Raw genomic sequence first — 23,349 nt, forward strand, 5'->3', positions numbered from 1 at the left:
ACTGAATAAATTTTTTGTTATGGTGCAGTTCTATATCTTGAGTCAAAGGCAACAACATGCGGCAATAAGTTATGTCCACAAATTGCGTAGCACCTTAATAGCATCTCCAATAGACTCTCTAAAATTGTGTGTTAAAATGTGCATTAGGATTAAAATAGGTCGCACGTTTGCGTGTTGAGGCATTGCTAACTTATTATATATGTAAATGAGTACTCCATTGGATAATAGTTAAAGGGTGCGTCATCTTTTTTCAAGATATTCAAAAAATCGGTACAATAAATGTCAAAAATGACACTTTTTCAATAGGTTCATTTTGAATTTAAGGGCATGCACGTGAGTGGATTGTGGTTGATTGTTATGTCCCCAACATTAGCATGTGCATGGGTCCGTAACTATTGCTTCAAAGAGTCGTAACACTACCACCAAGGGTGCTAGCCTAGTGGCTTACAGCGTACAATTGATTTGCGTGATCAAGAGGCCCAATGTTCGAGTAATGCTATCGACGTCCTCTCAAACTTTGTCCTCCTACGAAGCTCAGTTGGTAGAATTGTGTTCCACGAGCCCTTGGTTGGATGGTAAAAGCTATGGCTCTTAGGTTCTTGTCGGGGTGCGCCGCAAGTCTGAAGTCCCTAATTATCAAGCAAGCTCAAGGGAGGGCTGCTACACCGATTTACGTGGTCACCCAATCTGGGATACATCCATGGTTGTAGATGCAGCTATTTGCATCATGATGACAAATAATAGAATCACAACACGATGATGAAAAATCATAAAATCATAGCGTCGATAGCTAGGTTACGTGTTTACCAAAAAATAGATAGCTAGGTTAAGAGTTTTTTTTTTATATGTTTTTATCCCCTAAACTATGATCTGTTTGTCTACTTCGTTCTTAAACTCCAAAAATCACTTATTTCATCTTATTGGTGGTGTTATCATGAAAAACAAACAATTGTTATAAGAAAGTCATTTTCCAGAAACAGTTTTTCAACCAAATACAAGAAAGACGACACCACAAACTCAAAATTATCTTACAACAGTGAACCCCTCAGACACAAAAAGACCAAAAGTAACCACAATCCAAAAATTCTTCTCATGTACGAGAACCACGACTGAACTAAATTGGTTGCTCTATCAGACACAAAAATACGATCCCACTACGTACGTAACCTATGATGAACTCAAGATTTTTTGTGACCTACTTACGAGTTCCGCAATCTTTGAAGCACGACGCCAACATAGCAGCACAAGATGAACCAAAATGGCCAAAAGCACTTCTTTCGAACGTAATTCAGCTTCAATGCCTAAAGTGCCTCACATTAGTGAAAAGAAGCGAAACCCCATACTTATTACAACAATCTACCGCATCTCCATCTCTAATGCTTCCTCCAGGCTCTGCTATAACACCAATCCCGCTTTCACAAGCTTCTTCTACTGCATCTTTCCAGGCTGATGGGCAAACAAATTCCAAATTAGATATGGAAGGAAACCATCATGTGATTCTATTAGCACATACGTGATTCCCAGTATGTAGTACTATAGCTACTTTAAGACGTAAACTAGTAATAAATACCAAATGGGAAGAATGCATCACTAGCCAAAGCTGCTCCCTTGACTTTGTCTCCCGCTTTCCTTAAAGCAATCCTCAAACTCTCCAAGCGATTCGGTTGTCCACTTCCCATACCCAACATACAGTTTTCCTGCACAGTCATGACCACTGTAAAATGCTCTCAGGCCTCAAATTCCACATGAAACAGTGTTCTATAATGCGGAGTCAAGAAAAGTGCTAACCTTAGCAATTACAATGGCGTTGCTCTTGACATGCTTCACACATAGCCATGCAAATTTCGCATCAGAAAGCTCATTCTCTTGCGGAGTCTTCTCAGAAACTAAATTAAATTCTATATCTTCTGGTGTTACATCATCTGAATCCTGAGCTAGCCAACCACCACCAACTTGTCTCAGAGAAAGCTTTCCTTTCTTATTCTTGCTTGCCTCAAGGATTCTCAAAGTCTTTGACTTTCCGCGGAGGATCTCAAGACCCTTTTTCGAATACTTAGGTGCAACCACAATCTCATAGAACATCCGCGTTTCACCATCTGTCGGACTTCTAAACTCTCGTATTTCCTTTGCAAGATCCTTCAAATATCGCAAAAGGGAAATTAGTTTCTTTTTGAGAAAAGGAATCCATGAAAACTTCTTGTGTCGGCTCCTTAAGAAATCAAAGTCCATTTATTGTATCAAATGAAGGCATAGGGAAAAGCTTCTACAGATCAATGATGAAACAAGAAGTTCCACAGAAAATAATGCTAGGCTCATGCTTTTCGTGGAAGACAGTAGTTATTTAAAGTGGATGGGGTGCAAAGTGATTTCCAGCTTAATATACTTGTGAAGATCGAACTTTAGATGTAGCTCAACAAACAAGAACAAAATACAAACATAAATCAATGAAAAACAGAACCAGTTTACCTCATCAACTTCAATGTTGAAGGCAACAATCCCACCAAATGCACTGACTGGGTCTGCTTTTACAGATAATTTGTAGGCTTCAATGATATCATCACGTGAAGCTACACCACAGGGATTTGTGTGTTTTACAATTACGCAAGTAGGTTTATTAAACTCGCACACACAATTCCAAGCTGCATCAGCATCTAAATAGTTATTGTATGACATCTCCTGCACCAACAATAGGAAAATGTGAGTGATCCTCTTTAATCCAACATCCAAGAAACTCCCTCCATGTATGGAAGAGATGGACAGTTGCAGGTACCTGTACTAGGACAACTACTGAGAAGCAAACAACAAAAGAGCTGGTCCTTTATTTTCTTTTACAACTAACCTTATTATGGAGTAGGGAGTAATGCCTCCGACGATCTCTAATTTACAGCAATTACAATTTAAAAGAATATTGAAACTTTGCCCCTCATGATAGTAGCGGTAAATCTGACAAATGAGCATAGGCCATAGGCAGAGCCTAAAGCGAAGGTGCTGGGACAATCACATAACGCATATGATTCAAACTTGACATTTAGTTACAAGTCAGAGTCTTTTGTAGCAGCTGCAGAATTGGTCGTGTAGAAAAGACGACTTTGTAACAACAATATTCCAGTGTATAGTTACCCGGTATTAAATATATTAATTTAATTTAACTAGTAAACTAAATTACGTTTACTCAGATGAATATGTATATCAAAATCCATTTGCTATTCTGTTCAAAAGAATCAAACCCACCATAGAGGGTCCAGCATTAATAAAAGAAGCTAGGAGAGACATTTTAACCAGCATTATACATGATCCTGTTTGAAACAAAGTCTAAGGTATGCTTACTGATAGGCGCATGATATCGTAGATATAAGCGCCTAAGTAGGGCATATTAGCGCGTTAGAGGCGCGGTTTATTCCATTTTCCACTTGATGCCGTGCTTTGTCTTGTTTTTGTGTCTTTGTTAGTTTCGCAGGAAATAAGGCGGCTCTTGCGCCAAGTTTGGATTGCGAGGCCTTGAGGCCGTGTCGGACGTCGCCATGGGAAGTCGTGACGGAGGCGTGAGGCGTCGGGTGACGTGATGGACGCGTCGGGTGCCAAAAAGTGCATGCAAGCACAAAATTCTCACTAAAGTAGGCGGTAGGGCTACAGCTCAGAAGTGTAGCCCTACAGAGTGCATTAGCTGGGGAACAGAGAAACCAGTAGCCCTCCTTGTAGGGCTACCGAAGGCTTTAAAGGGAAAAATTGTATTTCGATTATTTTTAATTCTAGACTTTGGGGATTAATATAAATACCTCCCCAAACTTTGTTTTTAGGGTTCGAACATTACGTAGCAGCTTTTTCTTACGTTCTTTTCCTTCCAGACCTCTTTTCTTTTGAAGTTTTCAAGTTTTGTTCAAGTACTCGCACTTCGGTAACTCGTATTAATTTTCGTCCTTCATTAAAGTTGTTCGTTAAAACTTGTTTAATCTATTTCTTCTGTTTGTTTCGTATTTGGAGGCATGATTAATTCTAAGGTTTCTTTCTTTTTATTTTTAATAATGAGTGAGTAGTTTTTCTGAGGCTTGCTCGCTGGGTAAAGGCGCGCCGCGACCCAATTAGGATTCGTCTCGCAATTTTCCGCACATTAATTTAATTAAATAATTTAGTTGGTGAAAACTACGTCCATTGGACGAATCCGAGGCATTGCCAGGGCTCATGTGAGTGGGAACGGGGGACCAAAACCTGTTTGCTGCTGTGTACGGGACCGGCAACCATAGGATTCGCATCTTTCGGAGTTTCCAATTCTCCCTAAATTTAATCGTTTTTAGAACTTTGAAAAGCGAGCGGATTCTGATTGGGTAGCGATCGCCGGATACCCTACGACCATGCCTCTCTTTTTAATCATTTGAGCAAGTTATCTGTTAGTATTAGTTAATCAATCAACTAAAAGACAAATGGTGGCTACCTAAGAGCTAATTTTAATACTACAATCCGAGTTTCCACAGCATACACATCACCGTCCTTTGTGGATTCGACTCCGGTCTTACCGGGTATTGTGCTACATCGGTCTCAGCCCTACGCTTGGAGCAACCCATTATTTTAGGTCTAGGAATCGGTCAAGCATTTTTGGCGCCGTTGCCGGGGACGGTAACGTGTGTTAAGAATTCGGGTAGTTATTTTTTATTTGTTTTCTTTTTAGTTCTTTATTTATTTATTTATTTTTTAAATTGTTGAAAAGCACAAAAAAAAAAAAAAATGTCCCATTTTGCAAGGTGGTATGGAGGTTATGCAAGACAATTTGATTGTCCAATGTCACTTCATATATTTTATGGTTTGGCCTCAGAAAATCATTTTTCGCATATTCATGACCTTGAGAAAGCTTTTGGTAGAGATGAAGTGGCTCTCTTACATGTATTTCCAGCATCTTTGCGTGATAGTGCTTTAGATTGGTTTAATTTTTTGAGTCCAAGATTGACATGGGGTGAGATTGTAATACAATTTTTCAATCATTTCAATCCCTCATATGAGACTCATATGCTTTTACAAGAACTATCAGATTTCTCTCAACATGATGATGAGTCTTTGTCACAGTGTTGGAAGCGATTTAAATTTGTTGTATTCTCTTGGTCGAGTTTTAATTGTGAGCTTAGCAGTCTTCTGGTTATCTTTTGCCGTGGTTTAAACCTTAAGCCATGCGAGGTGGATTTTAGGCCCACTGTCGAATTCCTGGATAAAACCCCTGAAGACGCTTGGGATTTCTTAGATGAATTAATCCAAAACCTCCAATTTTGTGAGTTGACTTAAAGTTCTGAGGATACCAGTTCTGATGGGAGGGAAAAAGAGGAAATAGAGCCACCTTATTTTGATCAATTAGCTGATTCTCTTTCTTGCAATCAAGTTGAAAATTTTCAAGTGATTAATTCTTGTGTATTGGAAGATGAAACAACAGAGTCACTTGTAACTAACGAAATAGTTGGTTCACCTGAAGTGCAAAAGTCTTCTCGAGAGCATTCTAGTACACTTGAGATGGATTTTCATGACGCGACTCCTGATCAGGAGTCGTTGCCAATAATTGTGCAAAATCCAATTGTTCTTGATGATCAAATATCCCTAGCCATAGATGTTGATGTCATCACTTCTATTGAGTCTCCACCATTGCAAGAGATTATCATGTTAGAACAAATTGACTTTCTTGGGGTTGATAATTTTAATATGGTTTACCATCCATTTTTTTTGACACTTATCAACAACTTGAAAGTTAATTTGGTTCGGAATATGCAATTGATGGAACTTAAAATTCAAACGCGACTAAGGCAATTAAGATTTTCAAAGTATTTGGTTTTGTGGCATGGTCGCGTACAATTTTTAACGGAGTGTTTGAAGTGGGGTGAGATGTTGATTTTGATTGCTCTTCGTAGTGTGATAAATGGTTGGATTTCACGTTATTGGATTGAATGTCATTAACTTTTTGTATAATTTTTTCTTTTCTTTTCTTTTCTTTTTCTTAGATTTGCTACTTTTATTTTATTTTATTTCTTTTTTTTTTTTTGTGAGGACTAACATTGCAGGATACTTCGTTCAAGTTGGGGGGGTCTTCTCCCCGCTATCTTATTTCTTGCATAGTTCTCCGTTCTGAGGTGATACCTTTCCCTTCTTTTTCTTTTATGTCCTATATTTTTGTTCTTTTGCATTCAATGAGGACATCGAATGGTTCAAGTTGAGGGGAGGGATTACTTTGGTAAGTTTTTCAGTTTTTCACTTTTAGAATCTTAAAAATCCAAAAAGAAAAAAAAATAGGAAATTGAAAAGAGAAAAAAATTTTGCATCATGGTCTTGTATAGCCACCCGTTTCTAGCCCACCGGCGAGGGATGGGGAGAAAAGTATGACACGTTGATCGCGTGACGATTTGGTGGAGTATTTTCTTTTTGTTTTTGTTTTGGGAGCTCGGATACCACGAACCGGGCGGAACTAATGTCTTTTGCAGGGTACGGTGACTGGCCCGGAGGCTGGGTGACAGGAAATTCCTCGAACATCGGCCGAGGTCATGGTGGTTGGCTGCCATCCATAGGTCCATTTCTTCTCCCTTGTATTTTTCTTTTGCTGTGTCTCCATGCTCTGGGGACATAGCAAGTTTCTAGTTGGGGAGAGGGTGTACCTTGTACATGTTTTGTTGCGTTGCTAGGGTAATTTTAGGATAAATTTTTATTTTTTAATTTTTCCGGGGATACATTTTTTATGCTTGATTGTATTGTTAGGCGAGCATGTTAGAATTAGCCGAATTATTGTGCCTGTTTAATTCAAGTTCATGCATATATTTGGCGCCTTTGTGAACATGTTAGTGTTGTCGTTACGTTGAGTAGGTGTCCCCACGTTGTTAATAGTGCATCCTGATAAACATTGCCATATTTTTTGTTTTCTTTTTCTCGCATTTGCGGAAAATAGTAGGCTTTTGTTTCACAATTGAGTAGCTAGATGTTTTGCATGCATTTGTGAGAGTTGGTAACGTGCATAGGGGATGAGACAAGGCATTTTTGCATGATTAGACCACATATGTGTCCCTTTGTCCAATCTTAAACTAGTCCGAGTCAGTTCTTGAGTCTAACCTAGGAAACCGGTGTGTGGGTTGGATTGTAGTTGGGGGTCTAGCTCTGTGCATCATGTGTGTCTTATTTGGAGCATTGTTATTATTGGAAGTGGAGTTGAAGAAGTTTTCTTGGGTGTCATGTGTGTGAAACCCTTAACCAAAACCCTTAGCCAAAAAAAAAAGAAACAAACAAGCAAAAAAAAAAAAAAAAGTGAGAAACGTGGCTAACCTTTCCAGATTAACCCGTACCGCTACAGCCATATGCTGTAGTGCTGCCGACCATCCTTCAATTAAAAAAAAAAAAAACACACCGCTGTGTGGAATAAAAAAAGGGGCAGCCGGCCCCATTATCTCTCTCTCTCTCCTCTTTTCATCTTCTACCTTTTGCTTTTTCTCCAGAAAACCCCAAAACTCCATAACCAAAAACTCCACCCATCTCCATCAAAACCCTTCCAAACTCCACAAAAATCCACCAAACTTCACCAAAATCCTCCTTTTCCCCATCTCTACTACATATATCTCTCAAACCTTCACAAAAAAAACCATATCTCCTCTTTTCCAAAAAAAAAAAAAAAACCAAGCCCTAACCTTTTACCCACCAAAGACATGGCATCCAAGAAGAGGGCAACCGAGACAGAAAAGGGTAAGGTCGCGGCAACTTCTAGTCATGCTAGTGGTCTGGACATTGAGCAAGAGCACAATCCGGAGGAGGGACATGCACCGTGTGGCCGGGTTCGTAGGAGAAATCGTGAGCAAATTGCAAGGGATGAGTGGGTGGCTTGGGAACTCTCATGCAAGGGGCGTGGGGTCAAGGCTGAGAGGCACATTATCAGAGATGGGTTCCCACCGGACAATGTGGTCATTCAGGCTGTCGTAGATCAAGGTTTGTCTTTCTAGTTTGAGGAAAATCCTGGGTATAACACTGAACTAGTTGAGAAATTTTATAAAAATATTGTGTTGCCTGAGGCCGGGACTAACTTGCAACCCGGGGCCTGCATTACCTCTAGGATCAGTAGGACACCTGTGATAGTAACTCCTGATATTATTGCTACTAGGTTGAAATATGAGAGGCCCACGCGGCCTACAAACTACCCGGCCCTTAATTCAGAATTTGATAAGGAAGAGGTGTTTGATATGATGTATGAGAGCAAAAAGCATGGTATGATCCCACATCGGCCCGGTAAATTTAGGGCATCGTTCCGTTTGGTTAACCAGTTGGTGTGCTATAATTTAGACCCACGGGCGACCGAAGGTAAGCCTTCTGAGACCACGGGGAATTTGATGGTCACATTTTTGGCAGAGGATACTGTGTGTGATTGGGCCCAGTACATTTTTACAAAGATTATAGAATTCAGGGATGCCCCGACCCAAACTAGGATGCCGTTTCCGTGTTTGATTTTTGCTATTGGTAGGGCGACCGGGGAGCTGGGTCAGAAATGGTTTAAGAATGATGAGTTGAATCCTGGTGCCATAGATGTCTCTCTGCTTACTAAGAGCGTTGCCCAATCTAGTGGTCGGCGGAGTGCGTTATTGACTGAACCTCCGGCGAATGCTAGTTCGAACACTTGGTTAAAGAAGATATTTTGTCTTGGGGTAGCAACGGCGAAGAGCCAACAGAAGATTAAAAGGGAGGTGCGTCAAATCGGGAGGACTCAGCGCAAACTAGCCTACCAGAACCAGTGGTTGTATGGCCGTGTCACCGGTCAGTCTTCGGCTCCCTATCAGAATCTCGAGTTTCCGGAGTTGGAGGTTAGCGACGACTTTGCCGAGAGCGGTTCGGATTGATTTTGGACTTCCGTGATGCATCAGGCTAGGTGGTGGTGTCGTTTTATGTGTTTATTTCATGTTTCAAGTGTCGATGGACTATGTTTGTTTTTCTGGTATTTGGGTCCATAAAAACTTAGTTATGGATGTTTAAATCTCTTGTTGGACTTTGTTTGGTTGGCACCAATGGGTGCATGTTGGTAGCTAAGAGTAAGGTGGCGGCCAGTCTGGATAGATGACCGTGCGCTATTATAGGCCGCCGCTTAATTTTGCAGTTTCCCTTTCGTTTGGAACCATGGTCATTATAAGCCTAATTAAGTCCTTAGTGGATCTTGTGCACGTTGTTAAACTCTCGTTCATGCATGTTTTACGTTAATGTTGCTAATTTTGTGGAATCGTGACTGTATATATATTGTGCTTTTATTCTCTGTCAGCGTTGTCTTTAATTGGCGCGTGATGGCCTTTGTTTCGGTCCCACGTGGTTCGCCAATCGCTTTTTGCATGGAATGTTTGAGTGTTCCGGTGAGCGAGTGTAGCATCGTTGCTTTCGTGGGGGCATTTATCTCTGCATGTGTTTCGGCACTAATTTTGTTCTTTTTTTTTTGCCAAGGCATGCATGTTTTTGAGTTGCAGGTGAGTGAGGAGGTGAAAATTTTTCGACCCGCCTATTTTATTGTACAGCATGCATAACCTTTGTATCCCCATTCGTGTCTTGTTAGTCTTTGTTTTGTTATTTTATTTTCGTTTGTTACTAGGGACTAGCAACGTTCAAGTTGGGGGGTGTGATAGGCGCGTGATATCGTAGATATAAGTGCCTAAGCAGGGCATATTAGCGCGTTAGAGGCGCGGTTTATTCCATTTTCCACTTGATGCCGTGCTTTGTCTTGTTTTTGTGTCTTTGTTAGTTTCGCAGGAAATAAGGCGGTTCTTGCGCCAAATTTGGATTGCGGGGCCTTGAGGCCGTGTCGGACGTCGCCATGGGAAGTCGTGACGGAGGCGTGAGGCGTCGGGTGACGTGATGGACGCGTCGGGTGCCAAAAAGTGCATGCAAGCACAAAATTCTCACTAAAGTAGGCGGTAGGGCTACAGCTCAGAAGTGTAGCCCTACAGAGTGCATTAGCTGGGGAACAGAGAAACCAGTAGCCCTACAGCTATTCCTTGTAGGGCTACAGAAGGCTTTAAAGGGAAAAATTGCATTTCGATTATTTTTAATTCTAGACTTTGGGGATTAATATAAATACCTTCCCAAACTTTGTTTTTAGGGTTCGAACATTACGTAGCAGCTTTTTCTTACGTTCTTTTCCTTCCAGAGCTCTTTTCTTTTGAAGTTTTCAAGTTTTGTTCAAGTACTCGCACTTCAGTAACTCGTATTAATTTCCGTCCATTAAAGTTGTTCGTTAGAACTTGTTTAATCTATTTCTTCTGTTTGTTTCGTATTTGGAGGCATGATTAATTCTAAGGTTTCTTTCTTTTTATTTTTAATAATGAGTGAGTAGTTTTTCTGAGGCTTGCTCGCTGGGTAAAGGCGCGCCGCGACCCAATTAGGATTCGTCTCGCAATTTTCCGCACATTAATTTAATTAAATAATTTAGTTGGTGAAAACTACGTCCGTTGGACGAATCCGAGTCATTGCCAGGGCTCATGTGAGCAGGAACGGGGGACCAAAACCTGTTTGCTACTGTGTACGGGACCGGCAACCATAGGATTCGCATCTTTCGGAGTTTCCAATTCTCCCTAAATTTAATCGTTTTTAGAACTTTGAAAAGCGAGTGGATTCTGATTGGGTAGCGATCGCCGGATTCCCTACGACCATGCCTCTCTTTTTAATCATTTGAGCAAGTTATCTGTTAGTATTAGTTAATTAATCAACTAAAAGACAAAGGGTGGCTACCTAAGAGCTAATTTTAATACTACAATCCGAGTTTCCACAGCACACACATCACCGTCCTTAGTGGATTCGACTCCGGTCTTACCGGGTATTGTGCTACATCGGTCTCAGCCCTACGCTTGGGGCAACCCATTATTTTAGGTCTAGGAATCGGTCAAGCACTTACCCACAAAGTTTAAGGTATGGAGTTAACTACCTTAACACACCCATACACTTAACAAGAATCTTGCAGATTATCTCCTCTTGGAACCTCAAACAAACATAACATTGGCCACAAAATTTATTGACAACATAGATGTGGCCTGAAAATCTTTAGATGATAAATTCTATCGGTATTGCTCACGCACCTTCCCATGGTGTTGAATAGCAGTTGCAATCCCACCACCATTAACCTCAGATAGACTTTTATCAACATAAAATGCTGCCTTTTGATGAGGATTTTCACCGTAACGCAGTGAACATTTGAGCGAGAGAGGCACCGTTAAGCTGGAAGGGAAATCGTCTTCCAACGTAGAGAACAAACATCAGCAATTCAAGGATTAAAGCATTAGGAAACCACATGAAATTGAGGGTTTTTTTAAAAAATTTGAATGACATAGAATTCCAACTGATGACTGACATCACTTCATCAACATGCAAATTTCTCATTCAATAGTTGCAGCATGAAGCTAAAACGGAGCTGAAGTGTGTACCTCCAATAGTCTGCTTCCGCAGCCACTCTGAAACTGCAGAATCATAAGAAGCAACATGTTGAAAAGCCTTGGCAGCGAGCTTCCTTCGAAACTGCTGGTCATCCTGATTCCGTTGAAGAAATCCTAGGAGTTCAGGATAGTCTTTTGAATCAACCACAACCAAGACATCGCTGTGATTCTGTTCAACAGCAAGAGGTTGGTTACTTAGTTGGAGAGAGAGGCACATTGACCATACGTATGGCCGTAACAGAGAAAACAATAACATATATATACAAGCAAGGGCGGACCCACATTGGGGAACGAGGGGTCACGTGCCCCCACGCCTTTTTTTTTTTAAATAAAATTAAATAAAATTTGATATAAATATATAAAAGTTTCCTACTCTAGTGCAGAACATTGGCGTGGTGTAGTGGTTGTATACACTGTGAAGATATCCGGCACCTGGGTTCGATTCCCAGCAACCCCAATCCCTTTGTTTTTTTTTTTTGTTTGTTTTATATTTTAGTTCTACCTCTTTCCTTTATTTACATTTTTGTTCTATCTCTTTCCTTTATTTCTCCATTTTTGTCCTATCTCTTAGTGTTTTTCTCCCAATCCAAAAAATTACGAAAATCAAATTTCTAAATTACTATATTCTTTAGTTTTTCTCTTGACTTTGGCATTAATCTTACGGTTGCCACCGTGACAGTTGAAAAAGTATTTTCAGCCATGAAGATTGTCAAAGATCGATTGTGGAATAGAATGATTGATAAATATTCAATGATTGAGCGATAATTTAGTAGTATATATACAGAAAAATATTTTTTTAAGATTGTGAATAATAGGTGCCCCCAGTATATGGAATTTCTGGGTCCTCCACTGTATACAAGTACCGCAACTGGGTTATGTTTCTCATGGTGTTCAACTGAGAAGCACCTGACACATCTAACAATTTGCAACTCCAAGAGGAGTCGGACACTCATCCCAAGTTCTGAGACTGGTTTACTACTTTATTACTTCTGTACTTTTGGAATTAGACAAATGGTGAAACACATGAAATAAGACATAGATGAAAAACATTATAAGTTACCGAAATAATGATGATAAGTTGAGATACAATTATAAAGTTAATACAATGTCAAGCTTGATTATAGGAATTCAGGTATTGAATTATGAAAGACACCTATGATGTCAGGCTTGAGGGACAAATTTTTCCCATAAAAGACAAGGTTTATTTGATTTTTGGTGATAGAATGCAAGAACTGTGAACGATCTAGTGGTGTTCAAGACATCACGTCATGAGTTTGTTAATCTTAATTAGTGTTACCCTGCACATTTAAAGCTCTACGAGTAGAGTACAAGGGTGACATTCCCTTAATTGCTCATGCACTTTTTATCTTTAAAAAAGTTTACTAATCAAGAAAAGAGTATAGTTACCAATACATATCATAGAAAATTTCATACAAAACTTAACACTCATAAGTGAGTTTACTCGGCGTGCCGTATATTTCATGTGAAAACGATCGTACAGGGTGCTTACACTGACACACCATAGGATTCGTGCATGCATTGCTTGCACAATTCAAAAAAATCAAATGAAATAGCTTCTCAACATGCTTAATATTAGAGTGGACAGCATAAGCTTGCTAACATGACCAATGTTGGGTCGAAGATAGAGCTATCTGGTGTAATGTCTAAGGTCTTAAGATATTAGGGTTCACTTTAATGAAACAGTTATAGATGATATGAAATGTGACTGTAATGCGCGTTAGGTGTATAGAAACAACTGTAGAATCATGAATAACCAATAGTATATTCCTCAAACATCAACCGTAACATTTGATCAAGATGAATTACCTTTGCAGCAGCTCTAATCATGGCAGGACCACCGATATCAATGTTCTCAATTCCATCCTCAAAGGCTATTCCACCAGCAGAGGAAACTTTGTCATAGAAGGGATACAAGTTCACCACCACTACATCAAAGGTACCTGTAGGAGTACTACCTTAGAAATAGCAAAGTACCAAAATAAAGTGAATAACAGCAAACTCTGGCCACATTTGTTCTGTGAACTTGGTATAGCACAGATAGGATGTACATCATACTGCACGAGGATTTGGTTGAAAGCTCTTAGTGCTACAGGGCTATGAAATTCAAAGGGTATCCAGGATTCCAGATGACCCATATGAGAAATGATAGTTAAACAATTAGTGTCTTACTTACATCCAGAGGACTTTCACTCCACCCTTCACTCATTACTGAAAGTTGCCCACCCAGTATGATGCATTATTTCACCTAATCCTCATGTCACTCCAAATAGCCAAAATTACTAGGGGATTCGATTATCAGTTCAATTGACACCGTTGCTTCAGAGTACTGCACTTCCATATACGTGAAGCCCTGTTGTGAACGCGTTCTACATCATCACTCAGAAGTCTGGACCGGCATAGTGGCTATTTGTCCAATAGCTTAAAATTTTCATTTATTTTACCCCGTGTGAGGGAATTCACTCAATTGTTTGTACATAATTGAACAAATACTACAGTTACTACAGTTACTACATCACAACTATTTCGCCTATTTACATTCCAAAGGGTATTATGTTCATACCACCAATTGCTGAAAATACTTGTATGATAAACAAACCTCTTCAAACTTCACCCATGGATAATCCATCCAATTCCACTCTTTCCCTTTAACAACCAATTCTAATATAACTGAGAACAAAATATACTACTTAATTTCTACCCATGCTAGTGAAATTGCTATTCATGGGCTTTATCTTTGCTTCTGGTTATTTTCCCTCTTTTCCATCACATCCAATTTGCTGACTTCAATATACGAGTGTTGCCTATATCTTATGATTCACAATAAATATCTTCATATTTGACAGGTTTAGAGTGTAAAACCGATACGTCTCTTTAAGTATCTTAAGCTTAAATAAATCTTCAATATGCATATTGACACGATGTATCTTAGGAATCAGCACGTTCAGCGGTAAGACCAATTTGTATCTCTAATTATATCCCATGTCAAATTAAATTCTCTTGCAACGCTCTTACGATCCTTGTTGCGATACACAATACATGACAATTGACACAATGCAGGAGTATATGATTAATTTCTTTTAGTTGGTTGGGAAAAGTAGTAGTTGGACTTATTTTGGGACTTGGGAGATTTCATATCGTCTATCTTCTCCATAAATATCTATTCTCTGTTACCAAGCATCTTATGTAATTGAATGGTAGCCACCCAGATCTAACAACTTTAAAACAACAAAATCATGGGCAAATCAGTTGAAGGGTTAAAAATCCTACTTCAACAGTTCAACATACACTCGATATTTTGGTTTCTTTATCAATTTTAAGTTTTCTCACTACCATATACGTTAAAAATTTTACAAGAGATGCAAGTCAGGCATGTATGGTTGACATTTGGATTGGAACTGCCAAATATTTCTCACTAGACCGTGGTATATGGATTAAGTCTTGAAATTTTGTATCTTATTTTCTTGTTTTGAGTCTTTTGACAACCTATTTATCCATTTAGTGAGGAGTTGGGGGTTTTACAAAAAGACAATAAAACAGAGGTAATGTACTCTTTGAGAATTGAAATCATACAGAACGTTAAACAAAGTTGACTAGTTACACTGAGTCTACCTAATGTGGTTAATCTACCTAGCAAACCAAATGGTCGAATGACCAAAAGACATTGTTCAGAAGGATCAAAAATTCATATTTATGATGCCTTGCTGATGACAGGTAAGTAATAGAGCTCACCAATTCCATGCTTGATCAAAGCTTCCACGTGGTGCTTTTGGTCTCTTCGAGCAAGAATACCTCCATGTATGTTAGGATGCAATGTCTTTACACGACCATCAAGCTGTAATGAAATAGAGAAAAATGTTGATCAAGGGAACAACAAGAAACCCTATATAAAGAATGCTTAGAACAAGCTCATCATAGCATCTGTCAATTTTAAGAAGTTGAACATGCTTTTGAAGAAGCTTTATATGCATTCAATAGGACTATAGAATATGAATCATTGAAGAAATAAAATGATTATTTTTAAAAAAATTCAAAGTCTATATCATCCAAAGGAAAATTGAAAAAATAATAGAACATTATACCCAATCCATTTGCCAACCTAACAAACAACTAAACGCAGGACAGAAGAAATTAAACAAAAACCAGCTTACCATTTCTGGAAAACCAGTAAGCTGTTCCACCTTGGTGACAGAGACACCAGCATTCTCCAAGGCAGATGCTGTCCCTCCAGTTGAAACAATTGTGTACCTACATGGTCAAAAGAAATGTCATCGATAAGCAGTGAACACAACTGCATGTGTGTTGCAGGATAGCCAACTGAATGACATGTCTATTTGCCAAAAATAGCTTTAAATAACTTTTTACTTTTCAGTACTAGTATTGGATCATGCGTCTTACAGACCACTGAGAATAAGCCAAAAAGAACTATCACAGAATGCACTTCAGACATCTTTCAAGAAAGGAAAAAAAAAACTGCTGAGAGCTGAACAGGGGAAAAAGAGCAATAATATGCAGAAATTTGTGCATTTCAGAATGACCTTTCTATCGAGCAATAAGAAAATCTCATAAAGTGTTTTGAAAACTCACCCCAATTCCTGAAGTCCATTACCAAGGAAAGCCAAATCCTTCTTGTCGGACAATGATATTAGTGCTTGTTTCCTACCTGAATCAAGTGACCATTAACATCAGAGATATTCTAGTGCGGAACAGAGCAACTGCAGGAAATAAAAAGGGAAACCACCCACTGCACGAGAGAACTGAATATGAAACCGTCAATAAAAGTTACAACTTCAAAGAACACCTCAACCTACAACCATGTCTTTTCCCAATTAACCAAACAAGCGATGCCATTGCTAGCAACATAGTTAACTAAAGCCCAACACATACTTGAACATGCACACAACACATGCTGAAACATGCACACATATTTTCTTACACCTACAAAAATATGACCAGACACACTTGTGTACTGTAAATCATGTTATGCAAAAGATGGAAAGAGGAAGATCTTGAATTGACATTAATCTGGGAGAAAAGAGGGAAGAAGAAGTCAAAGATGGCAGTTTTTTTTTCTTGGCAGTGTTTTTCCGCAGCTAGGCAAGGGCAGCTCGACTATCATCTGAGAGGGCTCACGCGAACCCCCTGGGTTCAACAAACGCACTAAACTTTTTTATTTTTTTAACATATAATTGGGTATTCCTTTAATATTATCGGCACTTGATCATTCACACCTAGCCGAAGTAAATAAAAATTCACTTAAACCTGTGAGTAACAAGATAATATAGCTCAACATAACAAAATAAATTAGACCCAATAAATTTGTAAATATGTTTACTTTACAAAGAGTTTTGTATGCAAAAAATTTCTTCACGTTTTTGTCTTCTCTGAACTAAAATTCTAGAGCCACCCCTTAGTTTAGGTTCAAGTAGTGTGAGCCAACCTCAAGACTGAGGTTCAGCGTCACCTTAGAATAGTTGTTAATTGTAATATTAGACAACAGATTGAAACAAGCCATCTCAGCATAATGGAACTTCTGAATCAACTTCATCTGCTACCTTATTATTTCAAAATCATAACTTGGGGAACTTTTTAAACATACATCAACATAAAGAGAAAGAAAGAAAAGAGTAGGACAACTACGTTTGCCCCATGAGAGAGGAAGAAACACTAATACCAGAGCCAGAGGCTTGAGAGTCCGCCATGGGAATTGAAACGGTATCAGCATCTGCCATAGCTTTAACTGGATACAACTTTGAGCCACATGACACTGTAAACTAAACCCACAGGGGGAAAAAAAAAAATATCCGCAAGTCAAAGGAAAATTTATGAAATTAAAAAATCAAGCCCCGCAAATATGTCAAGAAACCAACATGCAAGAATGATACCAGGTGAATGTAACTCCTCGAAGAATTGCAGGGACGAAGAAGACGAGTTGGGATGAGAGCTGATTTGATAGCAGCGGTCGAAACGGCGGCGTTTGCGTTGGCGGAGGCGGCGGCGGCGGCGGGGGTGATGGAAGTTCGAAAACCCACCACCATGTTCCGACTCGAATTTAGTTAGGGCTTGTTTGGTTTTTGGGTTTGATGAGAGTAACAAAATGGAATGGAATACAATCTTCTTCGCACTTGTCCCAGAGTTTCTCCCATTATTCTCGCTTTTTCCCTTTCTTTTCGCGGATTTCCAAACAGGCCGTTAATTTGACGTTAGGGCTTCAACTTGAATAAATACGTTTTTTTTTTTGCACTTACCCGGACCTATGCATGCCCCAAGCCGTTTATCTCAGAGGGAACCGGGGGCGTGTAGTGCGCTAGTGCAGTGCTATTAATGGTCTTGATTTTATCCCGGCCCTTGCCGATCTGAACCGTCTTTGATTGAGATGAAATTTGAATCCGAAATAAACGGTCCGGATGTCACACTATAACCTTGTAATGCACCTTGTACTATAGGACCCACGCATGAAAAAACATACTAGCAGCAAAAAATGAATTTTATCGACTATTATTAAATATGTAAACAAGCTCTATTTTGTTATGAAAGATGTATCAACAACTATATCATCCACGTCTACCTCCAAATAAAGCCCATTCAACTTCATCCTTTTTGGCAAAAAAACAAAAAAACAAAAATTCGTGTAATATATACTTTACAAGTCTAATATACTTACCAAAAAAAATAGTTAGACATATTCTAATTGTCTTGATTAACTGCTTATTCGCTTTTTTGGTTTTTCGGATTATGGAGGAAAAAAATCCTTGCATAATGTACAGGAGTGGATGAGAACACATATTTTGGAGTGAAACATAGGGGGTGGGTAGTGAATTTATAAGGACATGATTTGGTAGAGGTTAGTTTTTTTTTTTTTTCCCAACGTTATTTCTAATCTACTCTATCTTAGGGGACTTGGAGAGGGGAATGGGTACTTACGGAAATCGAATCCGAGTATACAGGAGGCACCAACTGCACTCCACTCAACTTGCTCGGTAGAGGTTAGTTTACTCATTGACAGTTGAGGGGAAAAAAAAAACTGTAGAAAATCATGGTTATTGTTCGAGATTTCTCTACGCACTTGCAACCAAAAGATTATTGTTCGAGAGTTGAGAAGTAGAATGGCTGGAAAAAGAAAACAGTGGCATTTAAGTGCGTAGAGTATATGTTTAGGCACAGCTCACTTGTTGAACTTGCTCCTTTTGGAACTCCTCCATCTATCAAGTGGCGAGTTCGACCCTCACAATCCTAAAGATTCAGAAATGAAGAAAACAATTCCGAAAATGAAGAAAATTTGAATAATGATGAGAAATCGGGACCAGTGGCGTGGCAATAGGCTTCTACATTCCGTCTTTAGTGTTTTTCTTTTTCCTTTCTTTTGCTGGCTTTGAAATGAGCGTGCAAATGTGTGTTTTGTTTTTCAGTTTTGTGTAGTAGGTGGTGGGCAGCGATAGGCGGAACCATGGAAGGAGGGAAGAGGATATGATGTTTACTGCGTTCTGATCTTTTTGGGAACCAGTGGAAGGAGAGGAGAAGATGAAAATAATTGTGGGTTTTTTTTTAGAGGGAGGGAAAAAAAAAAAAAACAGAGAAGTTGAGAATGGGTAAGGACTTTGGAGGAGTTAGAGGGGAAAATGCAAATGAAATACATGGCCTGCTTAGAGGCTTGTTTGCCGGGCGCACAAGATTTAAGGTGAATAAAGAAGACGTGACCGAACTAGTTTTTTTTTTTTTTTCCACTCCGATTAGATTTTTCTAGGACGAGGGGTGGTGTTAGCTAAGACCCATCCAATGAGAGAAGCTCTCCTCCCCTCCCTTCTCCCGCTACCAAACTAGTCATTTCCTTTTCCTTCTCCCTCACCCACTCTTCTTCCCGTTCCTTCTCCCCTAACAAGGCCGCCATCACTGAATGATGCTAACAAAAAGAGGTAAATATAAAAGGTTGCCCATAGTTAAGACAACTCCAGTGATTAATTCGAATTCGTACATACATAATTCGCGATATCAATAAGTTGATTCAAAGTTAAAAAAATATGTTTATCGTCGATTTCCGACTCCAATTCCTTTCTTTTTCCTTTTCCCATCACATACTCTAGTTGCTGCAAACACTGCAGCAGACTTGAGAGCACTGAACTTAGCTCCAGTAACTGAACATAATTTCTTCTATTCCGTGTCCTCAGCCGCTGCTGTCGATGAACAATTGGCAGGTACCCTGCAAATGAACCAAGTAAAAAAGTACCTTAGTTTGGTCACCGGATAAAATATGCAATAACTGGAGTGTCATGTTATATGAAGCAGGAGATAATCATCATGAATTTGAAGTAAACAATGGAAGCAAATCTATGTTTTTTTCACCTAAAAGGCTAAAACCGAACACACAAACCTTATTTGTATCAATGGTGATCGCTTGTTCAGGCTGTTGATAGCTAATGTTGAGAGGTCTAGATACACCGAACAAACCTCGCAAATTCTAAGAAACATTCAAGAGACGGAACGTAAAACATCCCTAACGTTCAACAAAGAGTCCTTATTGGAACAGGAACAGCTATCACTAAAGCTGAAGAAAAAAAACCCATCACACTTCTTTTCTTTCTTTTCGGCCAAATTAAAAAATTAGGAAGGGGCGACCAATGTAGTGACCCCCTTGACGTAACTATAGGGTTCCCCCAGGGTGGAAAGTTCGGCATGGAGTTTCATCCTAATTCCTACACCTTCGCTTATTCAACTTCCACCTCGTGATAACCTATCATAGTTAACTTGCTGTGGAAATTTCCCGGATTATAATGAACCAAAACAGCCACAATCTCATCCAACAAATTCCCGGATTATAATGAACCAAAACACTAAAACAGCCACAATCTCATCCAACAACGATACTACGAACAAAAGCACTTATGAAAAAGAAATAGCGATGACAAAAACTGATCAAAACCCCATCATAATTCACTTACAGTGTCAACTCCCAAGATAAGAAAACTGCAAAAACATCCAATCAAATGACAACAGACCAAAAACAAGATCTTATTAAAAAATATCAACAAACAAAAACCTAATCAAAAACCCATTGAAATCTCACTCACAGCGGCAGCTTCCCGGCTCGGAAAATTGCAAACTTCGAAGCCTCAGAGTAAGAATACCCAAATCCATTCTCCTTGAAAAACCCACAATCGAATCCTTGGCCTTCTCAGGCTCCAGACTCTCACACTCTATCTCATAACAAGTCCCAAACTCATAAAAAGTCTCGTCAACTTCCAACACCAGTCCATTCCAATCATACACTCCCCTCACATTCCTAAACCCACCCAAGCAAACAAACCCATTACCACCACTCACCTCAAACTCATCCCTAACCCTGTCCATGACCCTCGAGCGGACCCCGCCGAGGCGCCGCGGGTCGGCCATGCACTCGCGGCCAACCCGTGGGTCGAGCTCCTCCTCCTCTGCCTCGACACGGCTGACACCATTAGTTATAACAGCATTGGTCTTGAGGTTGACGACGATGCCAGGTGCGTCGTCGCCGTAGAAGCGGAGCCGGAGGACAGCGCGGCAGGAGGAGAGCATGGCGGCAACACCGTCGAAAAAGGTGTTGTGCTGGCAGTGGGTGACAAGGTGGTAGGGGGAGAGGGGAGAGGGTAGGGTTTGGTGGGCGGCAGCAGATGGCAGCCGGATCTTCACTTCGATTTCCATGTCTTTTGTTTGGTTGGCGGCGGCGGCGGAGGCGGAGCGTTTATGGGCTTGGAAAATGAAATACTCTGTCCCAAAGAAGTCTCTAGAGCTTACAAACCCAATGGAGACTTTTACCTAGCCAGACTATCTCGCAAGAGCACCTCCCAGCCAAACATTCCAAGCTGGGAAAACCCTATAGTCATGTCAAGAGGGTCAATACATTGGTCGACCCTTTCAAATTGTTTAATGGACCAAAAAGAAAGAAAAGAGATATGATGGGGTTTTTTTTGTCAGCTTTAGTGATGGCTGTTCCTGTTCCAATAAGGATTCTTTGTTGAATTTTATAGTCGTTGGCGGAGATTAGCTTGGTTCTTATAATTTAGAGGTTACTCCACTTATTGCCAATTGATTTTATGTTGGATCCCTCCAAAAATCTAACGTCTACATAAGCGTTCTTGACTCCAAAGAGAGACAACTCACTTTGCAAGCGTTAGGAAGCAAAAGGTTCACAGTACAGTCCCTAGGGGACGATGGAATCGGTCCGATTAAGATGAGATTGGTTCGTCAGAGATTATTTAAGGTGTGTAAGCTAATTCACACCTTGAGATATTAAAGAAAAAAAGACATAATTCTTTTTTGAACTCCTACGCATATATCGTCACTGGATAAAGAAGAAGCATAATGTAATATTGTTCTCTCTCTCCCAAGTGGACGATGGGATTGATCACCATGATTAATGAATGTGTGTGTAAGCTGATCTAAACACCAATTGGTTATCAAAAATGGTTTATCTCCTACATCTAACGTCGAGCCACATATAGGATAATTAATGGAGTATGGCATAAAATAGTCTTTTTCCATTTGTAAACCTCTCATAAAAAAGGGGATGGGAGAAGAATGGTGTGGGTCCATTCACCATTGAACTTAAAATAAAAGTGAATAACTTCAATAATAGCTTTACCATAATAAATATAGTATTTGTCAGCATATTGCCATATTGGAGTTCGGTAAAGGGGCGACCAATGTAGTGGCCCCCTTGACATGACTATAGGGTTCCCCCAGCGCAGAATGTGTGGCTGGGATCTGATCTTGGGAGATAGTCTTGCAAGGTAGAGCCACCAATGTAGTGACCCCCTTGACATGACTATAGGGTTCCCCCAGTGTGGAATGTTCAGCTGGTAGGTGCTCTTGCAAGATAGTGTTGCAAGGTAGCTAGTATCCAACCCTTCCGTCACCACAGCTCATACAAAAGTACAAGTTGAACAAGGTGCCCTACATATGGCAACTGGTTCACAATAATTACCACCGCAAGCAGGTTTAAACTCGTGACTGCATGGAGAGGGATGGACATCCTAATTCCAACACCTTTTTGCTCATTCGACTTCCTCCTTAGTGCTAACCTATTATCAGAGTTCACTTGCAGTGGAAACTACCCGGATTATAATGAACCAAAACAGCCATAATCTCATCCAACAAGGATACTACGAACAAAAGCACTTATCAAAAAAGAAATAGCAATGACACAAACTGATCAAAACCCCATCATAATTGACTCCCAGGATAAGAAAATTGTAAAAACATCCAATCAAATGACAACAAACCAAAAACAAGATCTTAAAACTGATTAAAAAAAACCATTGAAATCTCACTCACAGCGGCAGCTTCCGGGCTCGGAAAATGGCAAACTTCGAAGCCTCCGAGTTAGAATAAGCAATCCCATTCTCCTTCAAAAACCCCTCAATCAACTCCTTGGCCTTCTCAGGCTCCACACTCTCACACTCTATCTCATAACAAGTCCCAAAATCGTAAAAAGTCTCATCCACTTCCAAAACTAATCCATTCCAATCATACACTCCCCTCACATTCCTGAACCCTCCCAGGCAAACAAACCCCTCACCTCCGCTCACCCCAAACTCGTCCCTTACCCTGTCCATGACCCTCGAGTGGACCCCGCCGAGGAGCCGCGGGTCGGCCACGTACTTGCGGCCGGCCCGCGGGTCGAGATCCTCCTCGTCCTCCTCGACGCGGCTGACGCCGTTGGAGATGACGGCGTTGGCCTTGAGGGAGACGACGCACCTGGCGTCATCGTTGCCATCGTCGCCATAGAAGCGGAGGCGGAGGACGGCCCGGCGGGAGGAGAGCTGGGCCGCGGCGCCGTCGAAGAAGGTGTTGTGCTGGCGGTGGGTGACGCGGTGGCAGGGGGTGAGGAGAGACACTAGGGTTTGGTGGGCGGCGGCGGACGGCAGCCGGAGCTTCACTTCGATTTCCATGTCTTTTA

The 23,349-nt window shown here is 40.3% G+C and overlaps 2 protein-coding genes across 4 annotated transcripts; both read right to left on the minus strand.

Moving 5' to 3' along the window:
• Positions 1–935: 935 nt before the first annotated feature.
• LOC131299559 (uncharacterized) lies at positions 936–17,586 on the minus strand. The gene is made up of 12 exons (XM_058325148.1): positions 17,306–17,586; positions 17,095–17,194; positions 16,008–16,083; positions 15,572–15,668; positions 15,153–15,255; positions 13,230–13,363; positions 11,394–11,571; positions 11,049–11,203; positions 2,467–2,676; positions 1,789–2,136; positions 1,571–1,697; positions 936–1,446 (listed from the first exon to the last, which is right to left on the minus strand). The coding sequence occupies exons 1-12, from the start codon at positions 17,456–17,458 to the stop codon at positions 1,295–1,297; spliced, it is 1,833 nt and encodes a 610-aa protein (XP_058181131.1). The 5' UTR covers positions 17,459–17,586; the 3' UTR covers positions 936–1,294.
• A 1,748-nt stretch (positions 17,587–19,334) lies between these two features.
• Positions 19,335–23,341, minus strand: LOC131299566 (triphosphate tunnel metalloenzyme 3-like). Of its 3 annotated transcripts, none has more exons than XM_058325157.1 (2): positions 22,725–23,341; positions 19,335–19,617 (listed from the first exon to the last, which is right to left on the minus strand). In XM_058325157.1, the coding sequence occupies exons 1-2, from the start codon at positions 23,339–23,341 to the stop codon at positions 19,569–19,571; spliced, it is 666 nt and encodes a 221-aa protein (XP_058181140.1). In that variant the 3' UTR covers positions 19,335–19,568. The 3 variants fall into 3 exon arrangements, with proteins under 3 accessions (XP_058181140.1, XP_058181146.1, XP_058181137.1); XM_058325163.1 differs by lacking the exon at positions 22,725–23,341 and adding an exon at positions 20,482–22,716; XM_058325154.1 differs by lacking the exon at positions 22,725–23,341 and adding an exon at positions 20,486–22,710.
• Positions 23,342–23,349: the final 8 nt, after the last annotated feature.

This window comes from Rhododendron vialii, chromosome 1a (assembly GCF_030253575.1).
Source record: "Rhododendron vialii isolate Sample 1 chromosome 1a, ASM3025357v1".
NCBI lineage: Eukaryota > Viridiplantae > Streptophyta > Magnoliopsida > Ericales > Ericaceae > Rhododendron > Rhododendron vialii.

Excerpts from the sequence above, each read along its gene's own strand:
- LOC131299559 (XM_058325148.1), bottom strand. The coding sequence starts at position 17,458 with ATGGTGGTGGGTTTTCGAACTTCCATCACCCCCGCCGCCGCCGCCGCC. Across the intron at positions 16,084-17,094 it reads CTCTCAAGCCTCTGGCTCTG|GTAGGAAACAAGCACTAATA; the intron begins GTATTAGTGTTT and ends CACTTGATTCAG. Across the intron at positions 2,137-2,466 it reads TCAACATTGAAGTTGATGAG|GATCTTGCAAAGGAAATACG; the intron begins GTAAACTGGTTC and ends CGATATTTGAAG.
- LOC131299566 (XM_058325154.1), bottom strand. The coding sequence starts at position 21,092 with ATGGAAATCGAAGTGAAGATCCGGCTGCCATCTGCTGCCGCCCACCAA. Across the intron at positions 19,618-20,485 it reads CGAGCCGGGAAGCTGCCGCT|GGTACCTGCCAATTGTTCAT; the intron begins GTGAGTGAGATT and ends GTTCATTTGCAG.